At 37.3% G+C, this 24,214-nt stretch overlaps 1 protein-coding gene across 1 annotated transcript in view; it reads left to right on the top strand.

Moving 5' to 3' along the window:
• Window positions 1-24,214, top strand: part of LOC105475610 (ETS variant transcription factor 1) — a 97,737-nt gene that overhangs the window by 53,587 nt on the left and 19,936 nt on the right. Inside the window, 2 exon segments of the mRNA XM_071094897.1 lie at window positions 744-932; window positions 4,980-5,227. Of these exon segments, the coding sequence (XP_070950998.1) occupies window positions 744-932; window positions 4,980-5,227 (437 nt within the window).

Here is a 24,214-nt window from a genome sequence, read left to right as displayed (position 1 = left end):
ATAGGAAAGCAGTTTAAAATCGTAATATAAAATCAAGCTTACTCATTTTATTATTTTGTAATTGTGAGTGTTTAGGAGTTAGACTGTAATAGGATTTTATTCCTAATAACATTATTTTGTACTTATTCTCCAAGAAAGTTTAAATATATCAGACATTTTAATTTACCTCATTAATCTTCATTATTCCATATGAGGAAGTTAAGGCCAAGCATCATTTATTTAATATAATAAAATGAAAATAAAGTAAAAGCATTGCCTTCTTAAAATCCCACCACAAATAAAAGCAAGCCAGGTATAGTCTCTACCTTATTAAGCTGATGTTAGTTATTGTTTTAAAATCTTATATAATATAAAAGAAAAATATAGTCTTAGAACTATTTAATGATTCAGGAAAGATCTATCAAACTTTCTTAAATAGGTATATCAAGAGTAAATGGAAAAAATACCACTACTTTTCTGGACAGTAATTTTCCTTATACTAAGTTGTTTGTATATGCATTAAAAATACACATTTAATATTTGTGCTGTTACAAGGTTTTGCATTAATTATCCTATTTTCTGTTTAAGGGTGTTGTGATTTTTGAAGTGTATCTGTTCTGGATTTAAAAAACAACAGCAACAACAAAGTTTTCATTTCCATTTGACTTAAGTCTAAAATATCTTTTCTTCCTTTGGATTAGAAACTTTTTTAAAAAATAGCTCCAAAGAAAGAAATGTTCTCTTTTCTTTTGTCCCCTGGGTAGTGCCTATGATCAGAAGCCACAAGTGGGAATGAGGCCCTCCAATCCCCCCACACCATCCAGCACGCCAGTGTCCCCACTGCATCATGCATCTCCAAACTCAACTCATACACCGAAACCTGACCGGGCCTTCCCAGCTCACCTCCCTCCATCGCAGTCCATACCAGATAGCAGCTACCCCATGGACCACAGGTAACCTGCAGATACCACTTTTCTAGAAACTGTTTTTTGCATTCTTGGAAAAAATTTCTATTAACAGTTCTGAAGACCTAGAGTAGATTTAAGGTGAGCCTATTAATTTTGCACATCTGTGCAAAATATTTTTAGAAAGAGCTCACTCTATCTATACTTATAATTTGTGGAGAAAGTCATTTATAAACATTCCTTTTATAAACATTTAAATTGGTTGCTAAAATGGAAAATTAATCTATCTACTGACATTTGAGCATTTCCCTTTCGCTTTGCTTGAATTAAATTGCTTCACTTAAACTTTAAATCAGATCATCCCACTTTTATGAGCATATGTGTGTACTTCTTCTGTAAAGTTAGGAGACTAATTTTAGTAGGTAGCTTATGGAATTAGGTTTTTTACCTTATATTGAATGGTTCAGCTGTACATAGTTTTGCAGAATAGAACTTATTTGATTAAAACTGTTTACCATCCTTTCCAAGTGATGAATATTTAATATCAGTAGACACATGACTCTGGACACTGAGAATATACAATTAAAGAGATAGAGACTCAATTAGTATTACTTAGAAAGGAGCAAGACAGGAAACATAGCATAGATCTAAGGAGAATACTGTGTTAGGTAATTCGTGACTCCTTGAGATTAAGAAATTCATATTTAAATAAAATATGAAATAAAACCTGTAGAGGTTCTGAGATGTACTACCTTAATATACAGCTTAAAATCCAGGTTGCTCATATACAGCAGCTCTCCTTCTTTATCACTTCTGCCTTGTGCTGCTGTATGCAGTGGTGTGCTGGTAAATGTTTAGCAATATTTACCATTTACTGGTAAATGTTTAGCCTGCATGGGAGAAAAACAAAAAGGCCTCATCAGTAGCTCTTGCTGGGTCTGTGATGTACATATTGCTTTCATGGCCCACGATGAGCCATCACTGTGACAACCCTGAATGCCGACTTGCAAAGATGCAATAGCACAGCATAATGTAGTATTTCTAGCATACGGATACGGGAGACATCAGTAACCTCAGGTGTATAACTGGTAATGAAATGTAGTAAAATAATTAGAAAGTGATGAGTATTGCATTTTTATCTTTTGTTTTTAACATTTTTTTGACTGTGAAGTTGTATAATTTAACTCCTAATAGTGGCTGTGTTTAAGAACTGGCTCAAAAAATGCCTGCAAATTTAACAATAAGTCAGTGCAAACTGGCTCTGAGACACCATTGTAAAAATAACTCAGCCAAAGGAATCTTCTAGATCAGCAGAGGAAAGCAGAAGATATGCCACTGGCAACTTTCTGAAAATAAGGGAGCACTCAAGTCTGCTTTTTATAGGTTTTTTTCATGGGACTCAATCTCAAATTCAGAAACTCATTTTGCTATAAAGGGCATAAGATGAAAGCATTCTTTACAATGTGATACAAAGCCTTATCTTTTCCACTCTTGTATCCATCACTAGGTCCTCTTGTGGGGTAGTTATTAAATGCTTCCTATTATCTTTTTCTTCTCACCCCGTAGCCTTGAGACTTTGTCAGAGTGCAATGGTATGTCCATCTGTGTAAACAGTTTTGTAAATACAGATGAAAGAATTCTTATTGCAGGGTGGGCCATTAAACAGATGCACATTGTGCACAGCTAAAAGGGAACAAAAGTATGAACAAACAAAGTTTTATTTCCTCCACTACTGGTGACTTCTCGGAGTTCTCGATAACTGAATCTCACTCTTCTGATCAGTGCCAGAATTATAGATTGTATAATTCACTTTTTGTGCAAACTGGTTATTTCTTAGGGAAGGTGACTGCTGAATAAGCAGTGTGCCTGGTTTTAGGTGACCTAACTTGAAATGCTTTAGCCAAATCCATTTTAGTTTCTCTACTTGAAGTCAAATATTTGAGACTGAGAACAGCCGGCCCGGAACTCCAAGAGGGAAGCTCGGGGTCTTTTCCCACTGACCCCTGACTGAGTTTTGAGGACAGTACCAGCTGGCCAGTCCCGGGAAAATCTCTAAAGCCGTATGTTTCTGAGGAGGATTTCTTAGAGGGCTCTGGCCAACAAATGACAGTCCCTCAGTTATAAATGGCAAATTTGCTCTGGGAACAGATCCTTTCCCCAGAACACCCCCTCCAGCCAGGCACCCCACTTCACTCTGGGAACGCTTTACGGCCAACTGGCCTGCACCCTGCTTCCTTTCCTCAGCCTCACTCTGCTCCTCGGGCCAGCCCTTTGGCACTTTTTCCTGAACCCACTGTGCAGGAGCCCTGTCTCTCTTTCTCAGTGTTTCCACCACTTACACCCTGTTTTTCTTTATCCGGGAGTTCATCAGCATGTTCTCTGTATCTGTTAACTCCTTTCCAGAAGCTTCTTGAATCACTTTCTCTTTACCATTGGTCAGCGGCTCTTAAGAATTACACCGAAACCTTGCAACTTCTGGGAAGCATGCGAGTTTGATATATACATGTTCCCCAGCAACTTCCAACTGGAATCAGGTCGACTCGTAAAAACAAATGGCTTGATTCCTTACAAAGCTTTCAGTTACAAGTATTATTAACTTCCTTTTAAGGCTTCACAAGTAAGCCAGTTTCTTATTTTAACTTCAAGTTACAATTTTCTGATTCACTCCTTGACAGTTCTTAATGATAATTTCTGTTTCTTTTTTTGGCTAATGAAATAAGCAAGAGAAGGGAAATGAATGCAGTGCCAGTCAGCCTAACTGCTCTGCAATATCCGAGTTTCTAAGTTTATTTTCTGCAGGTGTAGGTGGAATTTCAGTGCTTTCCATGACCGCCAGTGAGCCTAGAGTTAAATCACAGGATGGAGTGTTCTTAGAAATGCTAAAGCAATTGCTTTGCCATTCTTTAGCTTTTACCTTATTTTCATTTAACATTACCGAAATTAAATGCTAACTTTCCAAATTAAAGTCTCAGGAATGCTTTTAGTAGGGGGGTTAATAGGCTTATATTTGCTCATAGAAATGTTTTATAGGTTATTTTTAAGCACTCCTGGGGCATTTTTAGAGCACTTTTAAATCTTTAATTAATCCACATCTTTGTGGTGGGTCAATGATATTATGGATGAGAAACACAGAACAGTACGATTATGTGATTAGCCAATCGTTATAAAGTATAACCAAGAACAAAGAGGCATAGGACTCATTTCTAGCCTTCTGCCGAGGTCTCAGAACTTCCTCATATCCTAACAGTGGGACTTGCCCCAAATCTATACAACACTATATGTTATTTTCACCTTTGGAGATCAGCTGTGTATTTACGCTTATTTTTATCACCCTGATAATGTATTTGAATCTATTGGAAGCCAATATGGTCTGCATTGCTGTTTGACAGTAAAGAGGTAGTCTTTTTAAAACCAGCTTGGGTTTGAGTCCTTATAATAAACAGTTTTGTTTATTGCTAAAAGACAATGTTAACTAGGACATTGTTGAGGAATTGAAACTCCTGCTGATTTAAGAAGAGTCATTCCTCTCTTGCTTCCTCAGCAATGGATAGTAATGGAAGGAAAACCAATAGGTAGATTTTTGTTTGTTTGGTTTTTTGTTTCTTGATCAGTTTGGTAATAGAATTAAAAGACAGAGGATGTAGTTTGGATCAGACCCTATTCCTCCCTCCCCTTTTTTTTCTTGTATATAATCATTTCAGACCCCTTTGTTTAGAAATTATCAGTGATCCAATTGATTTAGAACTGGTCGTTTTAGCCATTAATGGATGTATGTGTGTGTGTGTGTGTGTGTGTGTGTGTGTGTGTAAAATCCTCAAAGTTGTTCATTGCTCTCCAATCTTTACTCAAAGTACATCTTTAATTCATATACTGCAACAGTGCTGCAAGAGACTGATTAGAAGGGGAATATAAGTCATATGATTAAAAAACATAGAGCTACTAATCCAGGAAAGAAAAATGTAATGCTTGTTAAAGATTTACACTTCAGGTCAGCTGGTATCATGTTCATTCACTAAGAAATGAAAAACTGTATCAGTATTTTAAAGAATATTCCATGTTACCATTTCATCTGAAACACACTCTCTTATTCCCTAGATTTCGCCGCCAGCTTTCTGAACCCTGTAACTCCTTTCCTCCTTTGCCGACAATGCCAAGGGAAGGACGTCCTATGTACCAACGCCAGATGTCTGAGCCAAACATCCCCTTCCCACCACAAGGCTTTAAGCAGGAGTACCACGACCCAGTGTATGAACACAACACCATGGTTGGCAGTGCGGCCAGCCAAAGCTTTCCCCCTCCTCTGATGATTAAACAGGAACCCAGAGATTTTGCATATGACTCAGGTAGGCCCCTGCTCTACTCAAATTACATTCAAGGCACCTTTTCACCTCCCCTGGCACATTGGTTAGTGTTGGTATCAGACTGGGTAGCTCCAGACCATTTTTTAATGAGATCTTTCAGATATTGTCCCTTCATTGAAACTTCATCTACATGTAAAGATTTAGACTATCAAGTCATTTTGACATGAGGTGATGTTGAAATGTCTGGAAACAAAACCAGTTCAAAGAAAAATACACTTTACAGAATCATGCACAGTCACAGCTTGAGAGGGACATTGCAATGTTTTTTCTTAATTCTGCACTTTTTTTCTTCTTATTTTGCTACTACAGTGCTACTTAATAACATTGTTTACAGAAAGTAATATTCTTCTGAACTAGGTCACATATTGCTTATAACACTTTTTAAAAAATAACTGAGGTCCTGGTGTGGCATGTCACGCCTGTAATCCTAGCACTTTGGGAGGCTGAGACCGGCAGATCATGAGGTCAGGAGATCGAGATCATCCTGGCTAACACAGTGAAACGCTGTCTCTACTAAAAATACAAAAAAATAGCCAGGCGTGGTGGCAGGTGCCTGTAGTCCCAGCTACTCTGGAGGCTGAGGCAGGAGAATCGCTTGAACCCGGGAGATGGAGGTGGCAGGGAGCCAAGGTTGCACCACTGCACTCCAAACTGGGTGACATACTGAGACTCTATCTCAAAAAAAAAAAAAAAAAAAAAAAAATTATTGGTGGCAAAGATTCTAAGTGTTCTTAAGTAAGAATTCTCACATATTAAGAGGGGAATAACACAGATTATTCGTAGAGCTTAGCTTTGTCTCTGTGAGCTAGAAAGTAGTACAAAGCTGCACGTCAAGTAGGGGAGAGGGGTTTCCTGAAAGGAGGGAGGGTTTAAAATCTTTTCCAAGCCGTACACAGTGGCTTATGCCTATAATTCCAGCACTTTGGGAGGCCGAGGTGGGCGGATCACAAGGTCAGGAGATTGAGACCTTCCTTGCTAACATGGTGAAGCCCCGGCTCTACTAAAAATACAAAAAAATTAGCCGGGCGAGGTGGCCGGCGCCTGTAGTCCCACCTACTCAGGAAGCTGAGGCAGGAGAATTGCTTGAACCCGGGATGCGGAGCTTGCAGTGAGCTGAGATCGCACCACTGCACTCCAGCCTGGGCGACAGAGCGAGACTCCGTCTCAAAAAAAAAAAAAAAAAAATAGTACCACCAACTTTACCAATATTTGAACCTTGAGACTTTAGAAGAATTACTTAACTCTGCTGAGTTTTTCCTTCTATAATCTGCCAAATCAGGACATCTGTTTTTAACACATCTCAGGTATTTTGAAAAATAATCTATGAAATACAAGCTAATGTTTATAAGGTTACCATGTACCTGTAAAATATTGTTAACATTATTGTATCTGTGGTCAATAGATGGTTGTGGATGTGGACATATCATTTCCTTTTGTCTGGATATAAAGTTTGGGCATTCTTTAGGAAGCGACTGTTGCTTCCTCTGCTGAGTTTTTCTTTTTCTTTTTCTTTCTTTTTTTTTTTTTTTTGAGATGGAGTCTCGCTCTGTTGTCCAGGCTGGAGTGCAGTGGTGCTATCTCGGCTCACTGCCAGCTCCTCCTGCTGGGTTCACGCCATTCTCCTTCCTCAGCCTCCCGAATAGCTGGGACTACAGGCACGTGCCAAGGCGCCCGGCTAATTTTTTGTATTTTTAGTAGAGACGGGGTTTCACCGCGTTAGCCAAGATAGTCTCCATCTCCTAACCTCGTGATCCACCCACTTCGGCCTCCCAAAGTGCTGGGATTACAAGTGTGAGCCACTGCACCCGGCCCCCTCTGCTCAATTTTTGTATCATTAGTCTACCTGAGTAAAGAAAACTATCTCCAGGGTTACCAGTTTGCATATAAGATTACCTACTTGATAATGAACTGTCCTTAAGGCTCTTCAACAGAGAACCCTGTGACTTAGAAGTCTGCTTCTAGTCATCCTTCTACACTGGCCAATAAGTTCAAAGGACGAGGGGAACTGGCCCTCTTGAGGCATGCCTCAACTTCTAGAAAGCATGCGGGCTCCCCAAGACCTATGAATTCTCTGCCCAAGTGGCCTTAAGTCTACTTCCAGGGCCTGAGTAAGTTCATCCCAGGCCCTGTTTTCTGAAAAGCAGAACACATTGCTCCTATATATAGCCCTAGATTCAAGGGTGAAGGGCAGCTGTTTGTGAGGGCATGAGGATGAATCTTGATATGTGAGACTCTTACAGTGTGGCCCAATATTGAGCTCAAGGACAGGAAGAGACACAAAATTTAGGGTGTGCCAGGATCTGAAGACTGGGTACTGGCTCTCTTCATACCATACTCTTCCTGGATCATTTTAGAGATTTCCTCAACTACTAAATTTGACATAGCTGCGAGGTTGTTATGGTATATAGTTGCAAAGATGAGGAGACATCTTATTTATCACTTTGCTTGACTGATTTATAATTTAAGAAATTTTAGCAGATTATATAAGGGTCTTCATTTGAATTTTTGCCCCAGGGTCTGTAATTTGGGGAGTATCTTGAAATTCCCCTTGTGGTTTCAGTTTAGAATCTTTTGTATCTGTCCATTGGTGTCTATAATGAAGAACCCCGCAATACAGTGGGCTTTATTGTAAATAGTATACATTTCTCTCTGTAAATTTCAAATACTGTTAATTAATATTATCCTTATTCCCCAAACCACATTTTAATTTGTTGTAGTTTTTAAAATTAATCATGATTTCAAGAAACTTTACGTGGAAATCATATAAATTATCTCAAATAATCATTCCAAAGAACATGTATAGCATAGCACTTAAAATGTTTCTTTTTGTGCTCTAGAAATTTTTTTTTTTTTTGAGGTGGAGTCTCGCTCTGTCACCCAGACTGGAGTGCAGAGAGGTTCATTCTCAGCTCACTGCAACCTCTGTCTCCCGGATCCAAGAGATTCTCCTGCCTCAGCCTTCCAAGTAACTGGGATTACAGGCACCCACCACCACGCCCCTCTGATTTTTGTATTTTTAGTAGAGATGGGATTTCACCATGTTGGCCGAGCTGGTCTCGAACTCCTGACCTCAGGTGATCCGGCCACCTTGGCCTCACAAAGTGCTGGGGTTACTGGTGTGAGCCACCATGCCCTGCCTAGAAATGTTTTTATATGTATGATACCAAAAAGAGCAACATTGAAACTCTTCTCTTTTTTTTTTTTTTTTTTTTTTTTTTGAGACAGAGTCTCGCTCTATTGCCAGGCTGGAGTGCAGTGGCGCGATCTTGGCTCACCACAACCTCAGCCTCCTGGTTCAAGTGATTCTCCTGCCTCAGCCTCTGAAGTAGCTGGGATTACAGGCATGCTCCACCATGCCCAGCTAATTTTGTATTTTCAGTAGAGACGGGGTTTCTGCAGGTTGGTCAGGCTGGTCTCAAACTCTTGACTTCGTGATCCACCCGCCTTGGCCTCCCAAAGTGCTGGGATTACAGGTGTGAGCCACCTCACCTGGCCTGAAACTCTTTTCTTAATTCTGTTGCTCCATGTATATCTTCTCCTCATATTTATATTGTATATACAGTTATATGTAGTGTGGTATTGAGAATGTATAACTTTTCTTAAGATGTGAACCTAATGGAAAAGAGATTTTACGATTCTAATAAGGGCGAAATATAGAATCTTGTGCTGTAAGAATTACATTCGTACATAATACGGACTTCAGAGCCAGTCACTCTTTGACCCTCAAAAGCACAGACTGAGTCATACATAATCTTCAAAACATAGTCCAGCATCGGTTTTTGAAGGTATGTATGGCATCTCTTTTGTAAGTATGCCATGTCTTGGAGATTACTTATAAAATACTTACCTAAAAAGCTGTTAATTTTATATTGTATTCTCCCCTTTAAACTATATTTAAAATTACCAAAGTTGTATACCACCTTTGAGTTCTAATTTCAATATTGCCAGTAGGATACAGTTGTGTTTTGCTTGAATAGGTAAATGGTAAAATTATATCCTTCTGATAGGGTTTAAAATAAATATAGTAACCCCATAACCAGGGCTTATGAAAACTTAATCTGTGGGTATCAAAATGTATTTTGCTGGCCATGAAATTGCTGCAGTTAAGTTGACACATCTGTATATGTCATGCATTGCAATCAAGAAGTATGATCTGTAGATATTTTGTTTGCTTGTTGTTAGTTTTTTCATCCCTGCTGAAAGTACACTTAATAACCTTTGAGGAAATCTAATGTATTTATCACTGAATCACTGATTTCTTTTTTCACTTATTGGTGTTGAGCAAATAGCACATTAGGAAGCACATAGATTTATATGTGGTTTAAAAACAATGTAGAAAGCATTTTCTTTTGTATTTGTATTTGTATTTGTATTTTGAGACAGAGTTTCATTCTGTCACCCAGGCTGAAGTGCAGTGGTGTGACTTCGGCTCACTGCAACCTCTGCCTGCCAGGTTCAAGCAGTTCCCCTGCCTCAGCCTCCCAAGTAGCTGGGACTACAGGCATGTGTCACCATGCGTAGCTGATTTTTCTATGTTTTTAATTAGAGACGGGGGTTCACCATGTTGGCTAGGCTGGTCTCAAACGCCTGACCTCAAGTGATCTGCCAGCCTAAGCCTCCCAAAGTGCAGGGATTACAGGCATGAGCCACTGCGTAAAAAGCATTTTCTAAGTCAATTACGATCTCAGCATCTACAATCCAAAGGCTATTCTTATGGAAGGCCTTTAGAACTCTTTATTGCTTAATTCTATACACCATAAATGTTGTGAAAATAAAAGAAGCCTCGTAAGGGAAAAGGTAGCATGATTGTGCTCTAATAAAGCCTGACATTAATTATGACATGGGAAATGGAAGGTCTATTAATTATAATTATAATTACAGGAATGCAATTTCAACTGCCTAATATTTAAGATAAAAAATGCAAAATACTATGTTAGTAGAGTAGGAATTTTTATTCAGGAGAAAAGGAAAAAACTTTGATCAGAAGACAGTGAGGAAACAAGAAATAGATATTTAGGGCCAATTTGATGAACCAGTACAGTATGATCATGATTGTACCATACTAGGTTCTAAAAGATCCAATCCAGTCCATCTATTATTGTCCCTTTCCTTCTCTTCTCCAGCCTATTGTGCTGCATAAAGCAGTACACATTTTTTGTTGTTGTTGTTGGTTGGTTGTTTTTTTCTAAATCCAACATTTTTTTTTCCATGCCTTTATGGCCAAATGCCCACATAAGAAGTATTAAATACACATTGAGTGCTTCATCTGGAGTGCCTCATGGAGATTCCCGTACAAAGTATCCTATTTTCTTAGAGTCAAGACTGTTTTCTCATTTTCATGACCACATATGAGGTTTTGCAAATTCATAATGTCCAGTGAGTCAAATATTTTAGATGTTTATAGCAATATATTTTATTAGAACTGAATGTGTTGGTTGGTTGATATTTTGCTTTTTTTGTTTCATTTTATTTTACTTGTTGATATCTTACAGTAGATTGTTTGTAGAGGGGTAGTGGGCACATGAAACTAAACTTTGACTTTAGAAAATATCAGCACACAATGTTCACATGTTTTGATGGGGCTAATTTCACTCTCAGGAATTTTTTTTTTTTTTTTTGAGACGGAGTCTCGCTCTGTCACCCAGGCTGGAGTGCAGTGGCCGGATCTCAGCTCACTGCAAGCTCTGCCTCCCGGGTTCACGCCATTCTCCTGCCTCAGCCTCCCGAGTAGCTGGGACTACAGGCGCCTGCCACCTCGCCCGGCTAAGTTTTTGTATTTTTAGTAGAGACGGGGTTTCACTGTGTTACCCAGGATGGTCTCGATTTCCTGACCTCGTGATCCGCCCGTCTCGGCCTCCCAAAGTGCTGGGATTACAGGCTTGAGCCACCGCGCCCGGCCTACTCTCAGGAATTTATTCTAAGAAATAGTGAAAGATGCATAGTGAATGTTTGAGAGAGACAGAGAGAAAGCGAAATATTAAAAATATATACTAGGTGAATGGTAAAGTAAGTTATGGGTACCTGTAAAAGAAATATTATGCAGCCATTAGAAGTGAGATTTTTGAAAAATATTTAATGAAATGAGACTGCTGAGTTTTTAAAAGTATATAAAGCATAACATAAAGCATAACTCATGCAAATTAAGAGCCAGTGCAGAAACACCGTGGCTGTATATAGGTGGTGATATTATAGGTGATATTTTTTATCTGTGAAGTATTAACATTTTATATTTTAACAATGCTTATGTTCTGCTTTCCTAATCAACCAGAATAAGTATTTTTTTCAAAAAAATCAATCCATTTATAGTTGAAGAAGACAAGTGTCCAAACTCATCATGTCAGTCCTATAAGTGAAAACAAGTAAAGGATGTTATAGTCTCGTGTGTTGTAAGCATAAATGACTTTCTATTGGTTTGAGTCTTGGACTGCCTTAGAGGAGGGAGGGAAAATAATGCCCTACTTAGTGGGATTCATGTTCCCCTTGCACAGTGCTTGCAATCCTACCATTAGGATTTTATTCCTTTGCACATTGTAGTATTTTAAAAATCTTAACCCAGGAGTTGGTTGGAGGAATAATATACATTAATAAGGTGTTTTTAGCCCTTAAGACCTATTCTGTTATCCTAATTAGTTTAAACAATGCTTCTCGGCCTTGTGGTGGAGCAACTTAATCATGGTAGGGAATGAAGAGAGGAAAAGAAGAACTTTCAAAGGCAAGAGGAAGATAGCTAAAATAAGAAAATGAAGGACAATGCTGCGAACTTTGAGCTTAGAGAGAATATAAAATAAAAGCAGAGGGTAGGGGTGAGAACTCAACATCATATGTTTGCCAAAGAAAACGTTTTTGCATTTTTAAATTGTATTTCTTAAGGCCACTCCTGCCCCTAATGATGAGGCCTTTTTTCAATTTGGAGGCACGTAACTCTTTGGCGGCAAATGTTGTTCGCCCTATTTTAAATTGGGAAGTTGATACAAATAAATGTTTCATAGAATTCTAAATCCTTTTATCATGAAAGCTCTTGAAGTTCACCTACTTCAAACTTCTTCTCCACACCCAAATTTTACAGATAAATATCCGAGGTTCATCCAACTAAAGTAACTTACCGTCAGTTACACAGATATATTATGAAGCAGCCAAAACTAAAATTAGGATTTTCTAATAGTTAGTTTAGTACAGAGTTCATGATTTGTCTTTCTACATACTTGTTCAGATTAAAGGGAAATACTGAGTGTTTTTGTATGGTTTTCGAAGGCTCTTCATGATCCAGGGCAGTAAGAGCATCTGCTTGAAGATGTGAGATGTGCTTTCACTAATTTGGGAGGAGCACATTTCACATTAAATAGTGCTCGCATTTTACTCTAAATGTTAGGTGTTCACTGCAGTGAGGTAGAAAAATATAGCAATTCAATGATATAAATGAGGAAGATGCATTCTGCTTTCTTTTAAAAAATATACCACAAGCATTCTAAAGAACAGAGATTATCAAAGAAGTGATCTTTTGTGATCTTTTGAGATTATCAAAGAGGAGGTGCTCCTTCGAAAAAGGCTGAAAAATAATGAGAAGAAAAAGTGGCTAATTAACGACTCTTCCAAGCTCTAAGTCCTTGATTGCATGAACTTAGAGCTTGAGTCTTCTCATTGGACCTCACTCTTTCTTTCTTAATGCCCTTGATGGCTCAGTGGCTTACACTTCACCTTGAGCTGTGCTTTTCAGACCATAGTCAGCTGAATCCATTTTTCACGAGTAAGCTTATGAGGGACTACTGGATCTCAAACAGATGTAAAGAAAGCTGGTTTTGAGGAATAGGGTGCTTTTTCTATTCTTTGTTTTATTTTATTTTGTTTTATTTTATTTACGTTTTTTGAGGCGGAATTTCGCTCTTGTCACCCAGGCTGGAGAGCAATGGCGCGATCTCAGCTCACTGCAACCTCCGCCTCCCGGATTCAAACGGTTCTCCTGCCTCAGCCTCCCGAGTAGCTGGGATCACAGGGGTGCACCACCACGATGCCCGGCTAATTTTGTATTTTTAGGAGAGACGGGGTTTCTACATATTGGTCATGCTGGTCGCAAACTTCCAACTTTAGGTGATCCGCTCGCCTCAGCCTCCCAAAATGCTGGGATAACAGGCGTGAGCAATCGCGCCCGGCCCATTCTTCATTTAAAATCCATCCATTATTCACCCCAACAGCCCCTCCCAAGCTCCTCATATACTTCTTTATTACCCTATTAGGGCTTTGACAAAAGCCAGCAGAAAAGCCTGTAAATTTAGAGAACGGTTATCTGTCCTTAGCACATCGAAAAATTATGTGTAGGCAGAAAAATGATGAAATAAATACTGAAAAAATATTTACCTCATGTTAAATATGTTCAAACTGGAATATGTTTAACATTCATCTGTCAGAGCTGACAAATCTATCTGCTATTCACATAGGCCCAAGCTGGCACTTTAATCAAGAAATTTAAATACTCTTGGGTTTCTGAAATGGCAAGAGAGGAATGTTTTTATATTGTAAATGTTATTCTATGTTTTGCTGTGTTGGTGGATACTCATCCTAATCAAATAGTAGGAAAAGTAGTGAAGTAATTCCTAATGCTGCCTGTAGTAGTAAGCATTGCTTGGACTTCCCCTTGCAGAGTTTATAATATGGTTTGAAAGTGAAAGTTGTAGGATTAAATCATTGGGTAATGCAGCAAGAACAACACGGTTATTTTCTGCATCTATATAAATAAATGAGTAGTGTTTTATAGGTTTGGAGATGAGGTGTCAGAGCCTCAATCAACTGACTAAACTTGCACAAAACCTAAGAAAAAAATAACAAAATTCAGAGGGCTAAAATATCCCAGTTATTTATTTCTAAATGATTACTATTGCATTTATTACTACTACTCGTCTAGCAATATCTCAGAAATTGTGTCATCAGGATATTTTACCTTAAAAAACAATTTATTACTGTTTACTTATAAGAGGAGATATGTATTCTAGGGAAACTAACCTCATATTTTCCAATACATTTTTCTTTCATCCTTTCTGAACAATTGGAGCACACATAAACAACCAAAAATATTATCCAGGAAACAGAAAGCATACAGTGATTACAAAAAGGAAAGCTGTTGAAAGATACTAATTAAAGTCAGATGGAACACAGGGAGTAGAAATAAAGGTAACTGATATTTAGTTTGAATATCCAAGGTTTGCCATAAACTAGCAGGCTTCATTATTTCCAAAATGAAAAACCCATGATCAATAATTTATCCCTCTTGAACATTCTATGTGTGTGTGTCTTGTTTTGTTTTGGCTGATGTTTTTTAAAGAGGTGGGGTCTCGCTGTCTTACCCAGGTAAGTTGCTAACTCTTGGCCTCAAGCAATTCTCCCTCCTTAGCCTCACCGTGGTTGGGATTACAGGCACATACCACCACTGTTTGAACATTCCAGTGTCACTTACTATTCAGTGTTTTCACATTGAAGAAATTATTTTATCTTAGTTATTTTTTTAAAATTGTATTATTGCTGGGATTCTAATTAGGCAGCTAAGGAGGAAAGGAAGTAGGATACTATTTTTCCATTCATATTCCCTTTGAAAGTATGGAAGAGTCACCAAGTTATTATGAATGTGTGCCTTCTTCTCTTCTCAGCAACCACCTAACAGTCTCAAGGCCCGCCTCCCTCTTACATAGTTATAGGAGAAGGCCTAGAATTATAAAAACCACAATATCTAGAATTCTGAACACCTAAACAAATTAGTTTAATATAGATAATGCATATACTTCTCAAATCAATCTATTACGAGTTTTATATCCTAATAATTATAAAATTGTAATTCATGTATTACATTGATCAGACTTTAAATACATTGAATAATATAAGTTAGGCAACATATTACAATTATTTTAAATATGAAATATTACATTTGAAAATATTCATCTTGTTTGTCATTTTTATTTACATATTTTTGAACCACCTTAAGGAGTAATTCCTTAGAAAATATTGAATATTTTTAAAGCCCTGGAAAAAAAGTTAACAAAATATTAATAATTCGGTATACATTCATTCTTTAGTGGTTTTCCTCTGTCCCATATTTTTTCTGAATGGTGGGTTCATCTCCCACCTGCCTATGTTAAGTATTTTAGTTTTAAGCTCTAACATATGGCCATAAATTTATTTATTCTGTATGACTTTATTTATCAGATATTAGAAATATTTGTCATAATGCCATAATAAATAATCCTTCCCAGGTTTAAAACCAAAGACTGGGCAATTTTTATGTTTATCCTCTTCCTTTTCTGTAGGCATGGTAAGGATCTGTTGATCAGTGGTTTAGAGATATACACGGGGACTGTTTACTGCAACTTTTTTCTCACATGGCTTCAGGTCACTGAAAGAAAAAAGTGATTTTTTTCCCCTTTGGAGTCAAGGACCAAATTACAAATGACTGATAAAACCCATTCCATATTTAACACTATTCAGGATAGGACTGACTCTTCATAAAGTATTTCCATTTCCATAATTACTCATATATTGCTTCCTCCCACTAAAAACTCTGGATATTTTTAAATATTGCCATCTTCAGTAATTTCCAGTGCAGCAATGATTATGATTCCATGAACTTTGGCCTTTTGTACTTGATATGTAACACTTCCAAAGGCCAAACCGTGGCCTTATTCCATTACAAAACATCATTTGCTTATGGCTACATTTTCTCCTGAAACATGACCACTCAGTTTTTCCCTCCTAACTCTGAAACTATTGCTTAAAGAAATGCAAGTGTAGGATCACTTGGGAACTTTAAAGAATGAGCTATTGAACTTTCAGAAAATGTTAACATCCTAGCTCTTTCTCAATATCCAAAGATAATTTTCTTTTACTCAGCCAGTGATTTGTGGACTAGTAGATCACTTAATCTCTGATTTTTAGGTGCTTTAATTGTGAAAAGTGACAGTGATGTCTTCCTAATTGATTTTGTTATTATAATAGAGGTCATAGATTGGCCTCACAATTTGACTTTGCCTTTTATTGCTTAGCATGTCTCATATAAGTTTTCCTCATTCCTTTTGGAGTTAAAATAGCAAATCTCCCAAACCAGTACTCTGGCCCACTATATCAGTTTTTATAAGAAATCCTTAAATATGCTCTAAATCTACAGTTACAGTAAGTGGCATTGGCTCTAGTGATTTGATTTGAGAATTGAGAGTACAGTCTGGATTTACTCTTTATGCATTAACACAGGCCAAATGGACAGGGACTGCATTTTAAGTCAGTAATGGAAGGCTGAAGGCTGTCTTAAACCAATCATACCAGTTTTACCCATGACTGATTGATCCCTAGGGGCAGAGCCCTGTAAGCATTTCTCTTACATGAATGGACGCTATAGAGCCTGGAGTTTCATTCATAAAATGGAGACTGAAAGGACACACACACACACACACACATCCACACTCACCCTCTCTTTCTCTCTCTCTCTCTCTGGAATGTCCATTTATACAGAGCTGAAGGGTGTAGTGTTCCATCAGCTGCTGCTTTTGCCAGTTGACTGGAAGTAATGATTAATGCTCATTGGTCCTGCTTGCAAGTAACCTGACACTATTTATGGCCTTGCAGTGTTCCTAATGTATAGTGAATGAGAAGACAACATTCTCAAATCAGAAACATAAACAGGAACTGGTGGGTCTGAATTCCATTCAAATATGTCATTTCAGCCTCACAGTGTTTGTCTAACTTGGATTTTACAGGCAGGAAAGGGGGAAGGGATGGATAATCTGCTTGTGAGTTGTACTAGCTTGGAAAAAGGCAATTAGAAGGGGGTGGAGTGTGCTTTTATAGTGTGGGACTTTTCGTTTCTTTTTTAATAAAACAACCAGGATATTTAGGCCCAGAACTGCTTATTTCAAGTGGGTAAAGTGAATATACAACTGTTTTTCTAAGTGGAACTGAGATTTGAAATTAAATGAGTTTAAAGATACATGTTTGGATGTCTCTCTCTCTCTGTGTGTGTGTGTGTGTGTGTTTTTTTTGTGTGAGTGTGTCTTTGTGTGTTTTTGTCTGTTTCATGAATGTGGACAAAAGAAGAACATATAACATTTTTTAAAGTGTTTACATAACTAAGTGTATGATTTTAGCTTTCGAATATAGTTGTAGAATTTTTACACTTAGGTGATTTCTATATTTAAGTGAGTTAACTAATAGCTTTGAGGAACAGAGACATGTTATTTCATAAAACATTTTCAACTAGGATATGAACAACTTGAAAAAATTTTCAAGGAGTTTTTATCAGATTAAATAGATAGTTATTCTTGTGTGTGATAGTTATTCTTGTGTGTGTGTGTGTGTGTGTGTGTGTGGTTTCTATTTAGTTGTTTCTAACAGTCTGGAAAATTTTACAGGAGAGTAATTCAAAGATAAATATGAAAAGTATCAAAAACACAAAACCAAAAGAACAACAAGCATGTGTTATTGTGATTCATTTAACTATTCTCTTTAAAAGTGTTTTTGAACTCTCCATTCTGGTAATTTTTTTTTTTTTTTTTTTTTAGTGTGTGGGTCTGTACAGTTCACTGCTTCATCTGTTTTTCTTAGTATTAAAAACTAAAACCACTCACGTAGTATGACACTGGAAATATTAAACTAAACCCTGGGCCTGACATCCATTTACGATTTGTGTCATATTGAGCATGTTTTGTAACCCCTTATGCCTCCAGTTTCCTCATTTATAGAAGGGCAAATAACTCTCATCTCTCAGTATTTTTGTAAGGGTTGAATATGGTTATGTTCATAAAGTTACTGATACAGTTTCTAGCATGTAATGGGGTGCAGGCAATAATAAAGGATTTCCGTTGACGTGATTTTATTTTGACTGGATACTTCTTCAAAGACTGCTAGTCCTTTATTAAGATGCCATTATTATTTCTAACAATTAAAAGTACAATATTTGGGGCTAGAGGATAAGATAAAATAAGAGAGACGATACTCTTAAAGCAATCATATTGTGCTAGTCCAGCAAGATACTGTAGTGTTACACTGCTTCTGACATAGGGAAACAGTCTTGCTGAACTTCTTACTAGTATTATTCATATTCAAAGCAAATAGAAAACGTTTTCTGAATATTTTGGTGATCCAAGGAGAGATGAAAACAAGAGGACAAAGCCGTTCGTGGTATGTTTTTTTTCAAATCATGTAGATTCCAGCAAGAGAGAAATTTGGCATTGAAATTCCACATTAAAACCACTATCTCTTCAGAATTTTGTGTGGCCCATTTTGGCAGCTAATGGCATACTGTATCATATTTTCTTTTAAACCTCTGTTAATTGTCAGTGTTTGGTAGTATGAAATAAATACTCTAAGTGGGTCAGGCGCGGTGGCTCACGCCTGTAATCCCAGCATTTTGGGAGGCCGAGGCGGGTGGATCACTTGAGGTCAGGAGTTCAAAACCAGCCCGACTAAGATAGTGAAACCCTGTCTCTACTAAAAATACAAAATTAGCCGGGCATGGTGGTGCATGCCTGTAATCCCAGCCACTAGGGAGGCTGAGGCAGGAGAATCACTTGAACCTGGGAGGCAGAGGTTGTAGTGAGCTGAGATCGCACCATTACACTCCAGCCTGGGCAACGAGAGTGAAACTCTGTCTCAAAATAAAAAAAAAAATAAATACTCAAAGTTACAATTGTGCCTATGTTTTCTATCACTTCAACTTTATTTTAAAATTTCAGCTTAATAAGACTATCACAGGCTTGTAAAACTTGTAATAGTGTAAGCCTAGTAGATCATAAAATCTAATGTTGTTTGGATCTGGTCATTATTTGTGTGGGGTACTGTCCAAAAGAAAACCCTAGGTGCTTACAAGAGAAGATTTTAATTGTGTAGATAAAATTCTATACTGTTATTTTTTGCCATGTAGCCTTAAATTTTCAAAAGCACTTAAATTCAGATAACTGCGATAATTGCATTATTTACTTATTTTACTTTTACTTTTTCTTTATTTATTTATTTTTTTTTTTGACAAGGTCTGGCTCTGTTGCCTAGGTTGGAGTGCAGTAGTATGATCTGGGCTCACTGCAACCTCTGCCTCCTGTGCTCAAACCATCCTCCCATCTTAGCCTCCTGAGTAGCTGGGACTACAGGTGCGTGCCACCACACGCAGCTAACTTTTTAAATATTTTTGGTAGAGATAGGGTTTCACCATATTGCCCAGGCTGGTCTTGAACTCCTGGGCTCAATCAGTGCTCCCACCTTGGCCTCCTAAAGTGCCAGGATTACAGGTGTGAGCTACTGTGCCCAGCCGACTCTTTTTTTGAGATGGAGTCTCACTCTGTCACCCAGGCTAGAGTGCAGTGGTGCGATCTTGGCTCACTGAAACCTCCACCTCCTGGGTTCAAGTGATTCTCCTGCCTCAGCCTCCCAAATAGCTGGGATTACTGGCACGTGCCACCATGCCCGGCTAAATTTTGTATTTTTAGTAGAGACGGGGTTTCGCCATGTTGCCCATGCTGGTCTCCAACCCCTGGCCTCAGGCGATCTGCCCACCTCGGCCTTCCAAAGTGCTAGGAATACAGACCTGAGCCACTGTGTCTGGCCCCTACTTTTCTCTCTTTTTTTAAGATTTTGCAAATGCTATTACAAGCGTATTAAAACCATAACATAGTTCTCCCCCTATACTCAGTCAATCAATAGTAGATTCAGTACATCTGATCTATGGTGAAGTAAATATCTCTGCAGATTTTACATTATTTATATTCACAGTTTACTTAAAACCCTAAAGAGAAAGATCCCATCTAAGTGTGAGTGAGGTAATACTAAATTCATCACTCTCTTGTCAGGATTTCTCCGGCTTTGCTGCCTTCTTCACATGAGGTTCAGTAACTAAGATGTTACATTCATGTGAAGTTCAGTAACTAAGATGTTATATTCACATCCAGTTCAGTAACTCAGATGTTGCATTCACATCAGGTTTAGTAACTAAGATGTTATGTTCACATTGAACTTCCCAATAAACAGCAACTAGGTCTCATAAAACGACTTTTTTGCTCTAATTCCCACATGAATGCAGATATATATGTCCTTATTTTGGGAGATAATTACTTTTAGACTTGTTCTATAATATAGTGGTTATATGGTAAAAGTGGTATAAAAATGTATTTCCATTATCATTCATTCTAGGAAACTTTATGAAATAAGTTTTCTCAATTGACTACACTCAATTTGAGATGTGACAATTGGAAAAACAGGCTAAAAGTATGGCATATATGTGATGCCTTTGCATTTAAACACATCTGCATAAAACTCAGGTTATTTATGCACTCTTGAAAACTTTTGGATTTTAAACATAAACTGTGAGCTTACCAGGAAATGAGAAGAAGTAAGCAAACAAAAGATCTAGTAAAGTACTAAGTTTAAAAGAGAGAAAATATTGGCAAGATCTGTCACTATGCTCATCTTTCTTGAATGAGATTGGTGACATTAATTATTAATACAACTCAGTATTTTTTAGATAATAGACAAACATTTTTGAAAAACTCGTTGAAACTGCTAGGTAAGCATTGATACACACATTTTTTACTGAGTATGTAATTTCAGATATGTGTTTACATACACATTTTGGCTCTGGATATTTAATGTGCCAAGTTTTAGAAATCATCAATATACAATAGACAAGTTTATATGGACTTGATTTTGTCGTATCACTTCCACAAGGAGTTAGTCAAGTGTATAATCAATCCAACTTTGCACTATTTACTTGTAGGAAAGCAAAACCACATTAAAATACAACATCAAACCTATTTATATTTTACTGAGATTTCTCATTTACTCTAAGAGATTTGGATGCTTAATTAAGTTATACACCCCTTATTGCTGGAGGAATTTAACCAAAAGCATCAAATGAAAGAGACTTGTTTTTCTCCCTTACTTAGAGGTTATAATATGTTATAATTCCAGATTTACACACTATTTGATAACAGAGCAATTTCAGCCACTTCTGTACAGATATCTCAGACAATTGGGGCAAATCGTTTCTCTTTGCCCTGGCCTGATGTAGCTCCTTGAAATTTTAAGCAAACTCTGCCCTAAAGGAGAACCTCCATTCTGCCCTAGAGGCAGTAAATATGCAAATCAGAGAGTGCCTAGCAATTTTAAATGTGCAAATTCAAAACTGCGCTTTGTGGTCAAACCTTTGGTAAAGCTTCCCAAATCAATATTGTGTTTCCCAACATAGCCTGAAAATGCAAATCAAGAGACAGAGAAGAAGGTAACTATTTTTTTTTTTTTTTAGTTTCTTGTCTGAGCATTTTAATTTGAAGAGAACTTTACTAGTGTTGCTAAACGTGAAGACTAATCAAATTAGATAGTTTTGGGTGTTAGTTTATTATTCTTCTTAACTTCCGCTACATTGATTAGTGCTTTAAAATGACAACAGCGCTTTGTTGCTTTGAATTTTTGCAGCATATTAGATCAGCTTTCATCACCATGAACTCATCTGTAACAAATTATAGGCAGTTTAATTTCTGTAAGCTGATTTGGCCAGTACTAATATGTCATAGAGCTCTTTGATCCACAAGTTTTGAAACAAATAAAATTCTTTGTCCTAAATTAAATTTACATAATTTAATTTTTAGATTTAATTTAAAACTTTTAAAGCCAGAGTGCTTTAGGAACTAACATGAGGGGGTAATACTGTAAAAAAGAAGCTCAAAAGAGGTACCCCTGGCCGGGTTCAGTGGCTCACGCCTGTAATCCCAGCACTTTGGGAGGCCAAGGCAGGTGGATCACCTGAGGTCAGGAGTTCGAGACCAGTCTGGTCAACATGGTGAAACACCGTCTGTACTAAAAATACAAAAATTAGCCGGGTATGGTGGCGGACGCCTGTAGTCCCAGCTACTCGGGAGGCTGAGGCAGGAGAATGACGTGAGCCAGGAGACAGAGCTTGCAGTGAGCCGAGATTGCACCACTGTACTCTAGCCTGGGCGACAGAGCGAGACTCCGTCTCAAAAAACAAAAAAAAAGAGGTACCCCAAATAGTTAAAGCATCTACTGGAGAGTCTGGCTTAAACCTTGTAAGTTTATAATGAATGTTATTGTATTTTAAATATCATAGATTAATAGATTTGTGAAAAATATCCAGAATAAGTACACTAATAATCGACAAAACACTCATCTCATATAATTTAAGAACAATAAAGTAAGATAACAAATGTAACTTATTTAGATATATAATTATTTCTAGTTTTAAGTACTGTGGTTAAAGTACTAAGTTTAAATACTTGTGAGGATCACTTAAAAATAGAGTCTGTTATTAATAATAAGTCCCTTATGGTGAATTCTTACAGTGTGCAGATACTGTACAAAATGTTGCACATAACTTACTCCATATGGTCCTCCCAACAACCCTTTTAAGGATGTCATTATTATTATTATTCCCATTTTACAGATGAGGAAGTTGGAAGTTAGAGATGTTAACAACAAAATGTCATACTCCCGTGCAATATCACAACTGAGATTCAAAATCAGTTCTATCAGATGACAAGGTGCATGTTTATAACCATTGTGCTGTACGTGTACTAATGATCCTTAAACTATAATCTGTGGATGCATAATAGGAGAGTGTGAATATGCAGTCATCTTAATATTTTTGCATGGGTTAAACTGCAGCTTGTTATGGTTGTTGACCTTTGTACATTTTATTCGTGAAGAAACAGAAGTGAATGCATATGAAATGCCTCCTTTCTCTGCCACAAAACATTTGCCTTTGAAGTCGCCGCTTAGTTAGTTTGGATCATAGTCAAGCATTTAACAAAAGTTAAAATGTAATGCCAAACTTCATTGGTTGGATTTTTTATTAGATAAGGTAGAAATGAAAGCAGCAGGCAATTTAATTAGCAGTAATTTTTCAGGGCGAGTCATTACTTTGATGAACTTCAGAGCAATGTTTATGGCTCCTAATTAACCATGTTAGTCATTTGATTGAATAATCACTTTGGAAATGTTTCTACAATTTGATTAGAGTCTGACCCACTCTGATAGTCATAAATTAACTGATATCACTTAAGGATAACATGACTTTACTTACTTTATGGGGATAATCTCTTCTTAGCCATATTTTTTCAGGCTTCTCTGGACTGTATAAAGGACACCAATTTTAAGTATAGACCAGATTTAAACAATGCTAGCCAAGCCTGTCCATTTTAAGAGGTAGATGTTAACTTTATTTACACTAGAGTATAAATAGTCATAGGAATTGGCAAAAACACAATCATATTCCATATATTTCCAATTTGCCATCCATTGCTTTTTTTGAGAATTTAGTTCACAAGTTGGGCCTTTGGAAGTGTAATGGAGATTCCGGCATTAGCCTTATCACATAAGTTATTAATTTATTATGAATTATAAGTCAGTATATCTTAAATATCATCAATTTGAATTTATTGAGAATATTATGAAGTAAATATAGCAACAAACAAATCAGCCATTTGAATAAGGAAGGTATGAGTGAAATTATCCATCAGATCTCAAGCTTGATGTCAAATATCTAGTTTTCCAGGATTATGCTAATTTTGTAATATGTTAAAACACCTTTATAAGGTGTTCTTTGACATTAAATAGTGAATTTCTCAGAAATGTTTGCATTTCCTTTCTCCTTTTCTCCCACTCTGGGAAGGAAAGACTGCATTTAGTCACACTTATATGTAATAGAGTTTAGCCTATCTGTTTTCCTCTAGCTGCCTCCAGAGTCAGCCAGCTGTTTTTATAGCCGCAATCCAGGTGTGCAGCAGTCAATAAAAGTATTTTGTGGCAGGGTGTCAACATTAGTTCAACAAAATGCTTGCCTCAAAGCAGCTGCTGAGCTGATGGCAGAGTTATTAACACTGTCCCTTCCAGCCCCAGCTGCTTTAAGGGACCTTATGTCTGGGAATAAATCAAAATAGCATTAAAAATTAATTTGAAGTACCATTGGTTAAGAAGCTGGGCTAAAATGGATTGCTA

This window comes from Macaca nemestrina, chromosome 4 (genome assembly GCF_043159975.1).
Source record: "Macaca nemestrina isolate mMacNem1 chromosome 4, mMacNem.hap1, whole genome shotgun sequence".
NCBI lineage: Eukaryota > Metazoa > Chordata > Mammalia > Primates > Cercopithecidae > Macaca > Macaca nemestrina.
This window is presented reverse-complemented; position numbering and strand designations above follow the sequence as displayed.